At 43.2% G+C, this 10,543-nt stretch overlaps 1 protein-coding gene across 1 annotated transcript in view; it reads right to left on the bottom strand.

Annotated features, from left to right (window-relative positions):
• Positions 1 to 247: 247 nt before the first annotated feature.
• Positions 248 to 10,543, bottom strand: part of LOC124788742 (para-nitrobenzyl esterase-like) — a 61,814-nt gene continuing 51,518 nt past the window's right edge. The window contains 3 exon segments of the mRNA XM_047256024.1: positions 248 to 431; positions 1,540 to 1,672; positions 8,042 to 8,171. Of these exon segments, the coding sequence (XP_047111980.1) occupies positions 248 to 431; positions 1,540 to 1,672; positions 8,042 to 8,171 (447 nt within the window).

The following is a 10,543-nucleotide window of genomic DNA, read 5'->3' as shown; positions in this document are numbered from 1 at the left end:
AACAGAAACAAAACATTTCGCTCTACGAACACTCATCACAACCATCCACAATGAAGAGCCACACTCATGGCATACGGCTCACACTCCGCAATGATTTGTGCCGATGCGAGCAAAGTGGCAATCCTTTCATATTAGACAGTTGAAGTACCCTTTGGGATGTTTCAGTCAACAATGCAACACCACTGTTTACTTATTTATTATTTATTTACAAGTTGTAATTGTTCCAGTTTCATGCATTGGTCCTGTGTTAAAGGTTTCGCTTAGAGTAGATATTCGCGTAAGGTAGCAGCGGTACATTTTCTTCCCAGAAGTCCATGCGTTCCGCATCCTTGTCATGCGAAAGTGTGAAGGTGGCCTGCATGAGCATATATCTGCGAGTCGAGTTGTTGTAGGGTTCCCAGACCACGGGATCAGGTTCTGGAGTAGGGTTTCTGTAAAAAAGACATGAAATTTTTATGATCAGTACCGATGATAAGGCATGCAGATGGACTGTAAATCGATAGCCGTAGTCTACATTTTAAGATGAAGCCTTGTGGCTTCATTGTCGATTGTAATTAAATTTGGAAACTAATAAATACACATGTTCGGATATGTAAATTAAATAAGGTATAAACAGTATTTATTTTTCGCCATTTAAATGGTAGCAGCTCATGAAAATGTGTGTAGTTGACGTCCCCACGTCCTCCATCACTATGGAAGCTAAAGGTATGCATCTCACCATCGTTTGGTGGAACTGAAAGAACTACTGTTTTGAAACTTTATCATACAGGAGGAATTATATTCATATAGTAAAGCTTAAACAAGATAACCCATAGTTTATAGATGAATGCACCCGAATGCTGCCGTAATTTGCGGCTTTCATACTAATATTTGCTGACTATATGCATGTATTCATTTTCGTATTCGAAAAGCCTCCTCGCTGACCGAACTCAAAACGACATTCATCTGTTAAGATTTCTCCATAAATTATTCACGCCTCTCAGTATGATACAACAGACGTTTAAGTGAGAAGGCTACATGATTTCGAAACAAGTTCTGGAATTGTTTCAGAACTTCGTTCTTTATTTCTATCATTCATTACCATCCAGAAAACTAACCTGAAAAGTATATTTTGAGTTACGGCCTTAATGCATAAGTACAGTCGATACTCATGATATGTGCAACCGGTAAATCAGTAAACTATATTTTCTCCTTTAGAGACTGTGAGGGCGAGCGGACACAAGTATGAAATTCTAAAACATCAGTCTTCGATAACACGTTATTTCTTTTTTTGTTTCCTTTCTAACACCATCCTTTTTATTATTACTTTGTTTATTGTTTAAGCATCAATAGTAAACTTAGGTTTCGTCAAAGAGTTCTGTGTTGTGTGCCGATGGATTATATAAGCAAGGATTACTCTGCCTCATTCATGATTCACCTTATTCACCGCAGGTCCTATTCATTGGGCTTTCTAAGTACGAATATACTGCATTTTATGTATCGATGACGATGCCTGACAAAGGTGCAATTACACAAATTTCACAAATAAAGATTACTTACCCATACTTGACGAAGTTAGTGTAGCATCGTTGTAAATTTCTGCGCACTTTGTCTTCGTCAGAGTTGGGATCCAAATTATACACCGTATCCTTTCTTAAGAAAAGGAAAGGCAAATCACTAGAGTGCGGGGCACCTGCAACAATAAAGGAGTTAAATTCCTTACAGCTGTAAAGTGAGTACTAGAAATAAATTTTTAAAATAGTCATGGGCTTCGGATTCCGTTGATGCTTGTAAAATGTATTTCTTCAAACTGAGGTAGATATTTTAGGTCTAAAACTTTTCTTTCGCAGTTTCTTCTCAAAGTTCGAGGCAACATTGTCAAAAACTTACACAACATTTACAATTCGAGTATTGTCCACCGCTGGCAACCATTTTCTCCCATTTTCGGGCAGAATACGAATCCAGTGATGGAAGAACTGGGTTTCGTTTGAGGAGATCCAATTTTGCACTTGTTTATGTGACAGGAAATACTGGTCAGCAAGGCCGTGTGCCATTGATCGAAAAAGGTGGTAGTCAGAGGCTGCTGGAGAATACGGCGGGCGAGGTAGGACTTCCCATTTCCACGTATGCTGTGACGGGTTTTGAGACATGGGATCGGGCATTGCCATACTTTAAAATCATATTTTCATGTCTGTCGCTGTATTGTGGCCGTTCGTCCTTCAGGGTTCGGCTCAAACGCATCAGTTGCTTTCGATAACTATCCCCTGCGATTGTTTCCTTCGGTTTCAGTAGTTTCGAAAACCCTCCTCTCTTCCACAGCCATGCCAATCTTCGACGTTAAAATCACCGTTGCTGAAGCACTGAAACCATTCTTTGCACGTTATTTCACTAAAAGGTGCTTCACCGTAAGTCTTACACAGCACTTTATGAGCCTCAGCAGCGGATTTCTTCATGTTAAATTACAAAATTAAAACTTTCGACAAATGATCAGAATTGGACTCGAAAGTTGACATATTCAATCGAGAATAACTTTATGAAACAATAAAAAATCGACTAATATTTTGATGGTGTTATGTTTAAAAATGCCTAAGCTTTTTGTATGGCACTTACGACCTACCAACTACGCCACTACTTTCTGCCACTCCCATTTATTGCAAAACGGCGGAAGCAACGTTGTAGACCTAATACGTAGAAAAAAAGTGGAGCAGAGTTGAGCGTTGTCTTTTTTTTCAGTCTGCGGATTTAAAGTTGTTCTCAGGCCCACTAAACTTTGAAAACAATGCGTCCGTAAGGAATAAACATTAGTTCTCTACCTATACAGATTATTAAGAAAAGAGTATTCTATATTCTGAGAGGAAACAGAATGGACCAAAAGGTTGCGTTGCTAAATCTGGTTGCTCTGTAATGGAAGTGCAGAAATGAGACCACATAAATGAACATTCTGCAAATCTACAGATTCCATTAAATTGAATTCCTTTAAAATACTTAGTCTTGTCTTCAGACACGCTGTCAAAACATTGTAACCTAGGACGGCAGTTTTCTCCCAGCTCATGAGACATTAAATTAATCTTTTTGCTACCAGAGATGAGCGGCCGTGCTCTTTTCTTTCCTTCGTTAGTTGCTGAACGGCTTCCTTACTTCCATTACAGGCATCAGTCAATGACACATTTTTCATATCAGCATTTTCACAAAATTACAGAAACTTTAGTGCTCTATATAAGATTCTGATGGAATCGCAATTTGGTTTTTCAAAGAGAACTCGGGTATTGGCCGCTTACGTAGCTTGCGTTTATTGCGAATCTCACGCCCAGCGCAAAGTTCAAAAGAATTTTCATCAGAGACAAGGGCATCGTCAAGATACCACAAGGAAGGGTGACAGGGCCGCTATTATTTTCTGTGTCATAAATGATCTGGCCGACAGTGTGGGGAGCAACCTGCGATTGTTTGCTGATGATGCTATGATGTACAGGAAGATGTAGAAGTTGAGTGACAGTGGAAGTATCCAAGATACCTTACACAAAATTTCTGCAACTAGCTCTAAATGCAGAAAAATGAAGTCAAAGCGAATGTGTAGCGGAAACAAACGCATAAATTTCGAGTACAGTATTAGTAGTGTACTGCTTGACACATTCACGCCGTTTAAATAGCCGTGCATAACGTTGCAAATCTATATGAAGTGAAACGGGCACGTGAGGATTGTGGTAGGGATGGGGAATGGTCGATTTCGGTTCATTGGGAGAATTTTGGGAAAGTGTGGCTCATACAACATCCAGGACGCTAGCACGATCTATTCTTGATCACTGCTCTAGTGTTTGGAATCCGCACCAGGTCGGATTACGGGAAGACATCGAAGTAATTCAGAGACGGGCTGCTAGATTTGTTACCAGGAGGTTCGATCAACACATCTATTACGGAGATGCTTCGGGAACTCAAATGCTAAGCCCTGCAGGAAAGGCGATCTGATTTTCGAGGAACGCTACTGAGGAAATTTAGAGAACTGGCATCTGAAGATTCTACTGCCGACAACAGATATGTCGCCTAAGGACCACGAAGGTAAGAGACGAGAAATTAGGACTTATTCGGAGGCATATTGAAAGACGTGCATCTACCTTGCAGTTCTTTCACTTGTTTACGATTTACGATATTGTAGTCCTATTATTATCATTACTAATACGGCAATAGCATGCCTGCTATTCTGCTGATTTTTTCAGTACGACAGCGTAAAGAAACTGGAGAGAGGATTGGAGCAAGGTATTTCTATTTTTCCATATTCAGCAGTCTCCATCAGCTAGCCATGTTGGCTTTCCTTTTCCCGCCCTGACCTTTTAGCTTGGAAACATGGGCCGGTAGTTTGAATGGCTTGGAGAAACCAAAGTAGTCCTTCTTATTCTTCTAAGTAGTAGTACCAACCTAAAACTCAGTTTCTCCTGGACGTTTGGCTCTGTGAAGAGGCCTCCCTGACGGCTCCATGACTAAATTCTATCCAGCTCAAATGGTTCAAATGGCTCTGAGCACTATGGGACTTAACTTCAGAGGTCATCAGTCCCCTAGAACTTAGAACTACTTAAACCTAACTAACCTAGGGACATCACACACATCCATGCCCGAGGCAGGATTCGGACCTGCGACCGTAGCGGTCGCGCGGTTCCAGACTGTAGCGCCTAGAACCGTTCGGCCACTCTGGCGAGCTTCTATCCAGTCACGAGTCATTCCGCCAAGTCAGGAATGTCCACTTGAACGGCAGCTAGTTCGGCGACGGATCCGTGCCCCCTGATTGGCCGGCGAAAACTGCGCCAATTTCCACCCCCACAAGGCCCTGCTCCGCTGGGGCCACGGCCGGTAGGCGGTTAGCCGGTTAGCAGTCGTGAAGAGCCGATGGCGAGATCCAGAAGAAGACGGTTGCAAGCTGGAAAGCATGCGTTCTCTTGCTAGGTGCAGAAGTGGATTAAGTCGCGAATACATATTAAAGCGTTAGGTGACCTTTAATTTCGGGAGGGTTTGCGCCTCACTGCTTTTATTTCTTGCTCATTTCGCCATTTTGTTTTGGGACTTGGCGTCAGAGCCTGGTCGGTTGCAGTATGCAGAATATACGTGGGACTCTCAGTCACCACGTTCGGTATAATTCAATAATTCAACCTCCTTTTTAACCACTTCGCCTTCAGCGAATGTCTTTCCTTTACCTATACTCCGTGATGTTAGTGAACATTTCATAACGGCCTTTGTGTGTTAGGTTTTTCCTTCTTTGTCGCCCACGTGTGAACACGTGGCGAGAAGTACTGCACACGATATCTAAATTGAACCAGAAGTAGCATGGCCCGCGTTTCTTGTTATTCGTATTCGTAAATCAAGGTGATGCAGAACGAGTTTTATGAATTTTAATAGTTTACGGACGGGAGGCCGCTTTAATAACGTGCATCCACAAGTAGTTCCTAGTTTGCCTTTCCAATATATTCATGTATTAGCTATTGGATCCCGTCTCTTACCTTTCACTAAATAGAGTAAATTAATTTCTGAATGGTCAGCTCCCACCTTTCCTTGTCCATTTCTTACGCTAGTATTGTGAGTGACTGCTGAATTTAGGCCGTTTCCCCCTATGCCCCCCAGTTTTGCATTAACGTCAATAGGTAACAAAATATGTATACTCAATAATTGTACTTCGTTTGTACGAGTGTAATTTCGATTTATAATAAATTGTTGGGCTTTTAATCCAACTTTCGACGAAAAGTGTTAACCCCATTTATAGAAATGTCAAGGAAATGCTTGCATTGCAGAGCCCCTAATGAAAATGCTCCTCTTAAGACGATAAAATTAATTGTAAATCCAATGAGTAATTTTTGTTTGATCGTGGTGGATATTTTTTATGCAGTCACATAGACGATCCATGCGCCAGGCCCTAATCCTTTTTATGCGCCGACCACTCTTGTACGTGGTGATCTGTATGAAATTCATCAACAGTCCTCCCTTCTAAATAAGGGAAAGTCACACTGATAGGGCAATTGTGAGCAAAATCCACGTGAAAGCGGAGGCCTTGATTCTCGATCCCATTTAATGGGCAAGGCACCTCTTTTAATATAAACATTATTCCCTCGCTCTGTTTTCTCGTGGAACAGAAAAAGAAACAACTAGTTCCATCAGTAACAGTGCGGTGGCTTGCGGGGTATGTATGTAGATGTAAATGTAGATGTAGATGTAGATTTAGATGTAGTCATTGATAGTGGTGCTACGTTAGCAGACTGTTGAAAAACAACCGTTCGAAAGCCATGCAGTCCAGAATCTGTTTGCCAGCGAGGCAAAATCGTCGTGAGGATTGAGGCAGTTATCCCACCGACGCATCAAGTTGAAGGTAACCCTTTGGTAAAACACCATGTCGCGTGATGAAGTCCGCAACTGTGTGCTGCACACCCTCGTCCGACATGAATCGTCGAAGTTTGAAGGCTTTTTTTGGGGGACCGAAGTGGTGATAATCACATGGTGTCAGATCAGGACCAAACAGCAGGTGCTCGTTTGTCTCGCAGTTGAGTTGGCGTAACTTTTGTTGCCACCTTAGATTGGCAGACGTCTTGTGTAGAACGCCAACCATCAGGGAACTTGTTGCACTATTCCAATCAGTATTTTTCGACGGACTTGATGTCCGATAAATATTCGTCATTCTCTTATAGATGTCTACCGGTGTTCGTCCTCCGTCAGCCAAGAAAAGAATAACAGCACGTTGATCCTGTTTGGGCGCATTTGCTAATGTTGTTGTTGTTGTTGTGGTGGTCTTCAGTCCTGAGACTGGTTTGATGCAGATCTCCATGCTACTCTATCCTGTGCAAGTTTTTTCATCTCCCAGTACTTACTGCAACCTACAGGTACATCCTTCTGAATCTGCTTAGTGTGTTCATCTCTTGGTACCCCTCTACGATTTTTACCCTCCACGCTGCCCTCTAATGCTAAATTTGTGATCCCTTGATGCCTTAGAACATGTCCTACCAACCGGTCCCTTCTTCTTGTCAAGTTGCGCCACAAACTCCTCTTCTCCCCAATTCTATTCAATACCTCCTCATTAGTTATGTGATCTACCCATCTAATCTTCAGCATTCTTCTGTAGCACCACATTTGGAAAGCTTCTATTCTCTTCTTGTCCAAACTATTTATCGTCCATGTTTCACTTCCATACATGGCTACACTCCATACAAATACTCTCAGAAATGACTTCCTGACACTTAAATCTATACTCGATGTTAACAAATATCTCTTCTTCAGAAACGCTTTCAACTTAGTACTACTACGTATTTCAACTTAGTACAAGCACTCGCAAGTATTTCAACATATTGCTACACGTGGTTTCATTGTGACCGTTGGTCACTTCTGAAGATTACTACAATCCCCTTAATATTACCTGCCTGACGTTTAATTCTCCCCACAAAAGTTCCTGAAGTAGAGAAATTATTATTCCAAACTACTCTTAAGTATTTCACATGCATACCATGTCTCCACTCTTTTGTCTTTACGGAGTACACCTAAGACAGGTCTTACCAACACAAGATCCAGCGCCAGAGTTCTGAAACATGGCCATTCTTCAGGTCATCTCGCCCCTCCGCCGGGGTGGGGAAGCATCATGCTACCATATTGGTCAGCCACATTTCAGGCGCTCAAAGCTCCGGTAAATTTCACCTCTTTGGTTCCACCAAATGTGACCAAAGGACCGTCTCAAAGCTGATCATATATTGCACATTCACTATCTGCGATTAGCAGACGACCATACATTCATTCATTTCACAGATCTCACCAAATTGGATCTAGGGATTTATTTTGTGGGCGTGCACATGTGATCACTTAAATAAATAAATTGTCCTTCTTTCCTACACTGGTTTCCGGCTTCGGTGTATTAAATGAAATTGAGTTATAATCACAAAAATATGTTGTTCTGACAAGAATAACGAAGAATGTTGTACCTATTTTCAATGTCGGGCGGTACTGTACCCTTTCACTGTAATATTTACGATAGTGCCCGATGACAGTTTCTGATTTTGTTACTAATCATTTTTTAACGGCGTATTGTATTATTCTTTTTACTTACCCCATTCTGAAGAGTTAACGCTGTCTACGTGGTAGTCAAACTCGTAGTAGAAAACCGGAAGATCAGTGATTTCAGTGACTTTCCTAACGAGAGCGTCTGTTGTCGCAAACATAACCTTGTCGTTGTTGAACTGTTTAATGAAAACAAAATAGGTATTAAAATCATAAATATCTAATAAATTATGATGTGTTTTCACCGTGCCAAATGCAGCTTGCTGTTGATCTGTTGTAAGAGAAGTTTGAACTTGTGGCATTATTAACTAACCAAGATAACTGAGCAAGTTCCTGCACTGATTGTAGCAGTGCAGTAAAAATCAAATCTTCTTTATGCTAATTTTCATTTCACTGGAAACATAAGCGAAGAGGTTTTCCTTTCAATATCATTCAAATTCAGGAGCAACCGGCCTATTCGACACTTGAGACTCCTCAAACCTTATGTAATGTATGGGCCGCTCGCCTGGTAGATCTGCAACCCCTCTCACTCCTGTGATATGCAAATGGCAAAGAGTTACTTCAACTTATGGCAGAACTACACACATCAAAAAAAGTTTTGCATCACCTCGGTTCTGAGAGTTCTGGAATCTGTACAGAAAATTGGAATAGAGATCAACGTAGACGTCATTTCCGCCCTTTTTATAGCGCATCAAAACCACACATTACATGTTTTACCACCATACAGCGAGACCTTCAGAGGTGGTAGTCCAGACTGCTGAACACACCGGTACCTCTAGTACCCAGTAGCACGTCCTCTTGTATTGATGCATGCCTTTATTCGTCGTGGCATACTACCCACAAGTTCATCAAGGCACTGTTGGTACACATTGTACAACTACTTAACGGTGATTCGGCGTAGATCCCTCAGAATGGGCCGGCAGCTCTGGCCGAACGGTTTCTAGGCGCTTCAGTCCGGAACCGCGCTACTACTACTGTCGCAGTTTCGAGTCCTGCCTCGGGCATGGATGTGTGTGATGTCCTTAGGTTAGTTAGGTTTAAGTAGTTCTATGTCTAGGGGCTGATGTCCTCAGATGTTGTCCCATAGTGCTTAGAGCCATCTGAACCATTTTGAATCCCAGAAAGGTTGGTCGTAAACAGCCCTTTTCAATATATCCCAGGCATGTTCGATAGGATTCATATTTAGAGAACATGCTGGCCACTCTAGTCGAGCGATGTCGTTATCCTGAAGGGAGTCAGTCACAAGATGTGCACGATGGGGGCGCGAATTGTCGTCCATGAAGACGAATGCCTCGCTAATATGCTGCCGGTATGGTTGGACTGTCGGTCGAAGGATGGTATTCACGTATCGTACAGCCGTTACAGCACCTTATATGAACACCAGCGGCGTACTTCGGCTACACATAATGCTACCCCAAAACAGCACCGAACCTCCCCCTTGCTGCATTCGCTGGACAGTGTGTCTGAGGTGTTCAGCCTGACCGGGTCGCCTCCAAACACGTCTTCGACTATTGTCTGGTTGAAGGCATATGCAACACTCATCGGTGAAGAGAACGTGATGCCAATCCTGAGCGGTCCATTCGGAATGTTGCTGGGCCCATCTGTAGCTCGCTGCATGGTGTCGTGCTTGCAAAGATGGACCTCGCTGTGGACGTCGGGAGTGAAGTTGCACATCATGCAGCCTATTGCACACAGTTTGAGTCTAACGACACGGCGTCCTGTGTCTGCACGAAAAGCATTATTCAACATGGTGGCGTTGCTGTCAGGATTCCTCCGACCCAAAATCCATTTGTAGCGGTCATCCACTGCAGTAGTAGCCCTTGGGCGGCCTGAGCGAGGCATGTCATCGACAGTTCTTGTCTCTCTGTATCTCCTACATGTCCGAACAACATTGCTTTGGTTCACTCAGAGACGCCTGGACACTTCCCTAGTTGAGAGGCCTTCCTGGCACAAAGTAACAATGCGGACGCGATCGAACCGCGGTATTGACCGTCTAGGCATGGTTGAACTACAGACAACACGAGCCGTGACACCTCCTTCCTGGTGGGATGAGTGGAACTGTCGGACCTCCTCCGTCTCATAGGCGCTGCTCATGCATGGTTGTTTACATCTTTGGGCGGGTTTGGTGACATCTCTGACCATTCAAAGGGACTGTGTCTGAGATACAATATCCAAAGTCTATCTTCAGGAGTTCTGGGAACTGGGGTGATGCAAAACTTTTATTGATGTTTTTACAGTCGTGCACCCACACTAGGCCAGCAGGCGACAGCATGAGAGCCGCTAGAGATTGCCGACCCCATCGTCCTCTCTGTTCCTGTGGGCCACGTGATCTCAAATAGTTCCTTTAGTGCTTTTAGGCTTTTAGGGCGGTGCAACTTTGCTCCAAGCCAGTCTTCCATTGACATCTGCGACTGGCAGCACTGCACCCACAGTTCTTCACCTAGAGCCTCATTAAGAATCTTCGCCACATACAACACTGTGCCACTCGCCAGCCCGGCCGACGGTGGGAGCCACCAGCGTTTGTCACCAACATCACAAGTTCTTGGCCTAT

Source organism: Schistocerca piceifrons, chromosome 3 (genome assembly GCF_021461385.2).
Source record: "Schistocerca piceifrons isolate TAMUIC-IGC-003096 chromosome 3, iqSchPice1.1, whole genome shotgun sequence".
NCBI lineage: Eukaryota > Metazoa > Arthropoda > Insecta > Orthoptera > Acrididae > Schistocerca > Schistocerca piceifrons.
This window is presented reverse-complemented; position numbering and strand designations above follow the sequence as displayed.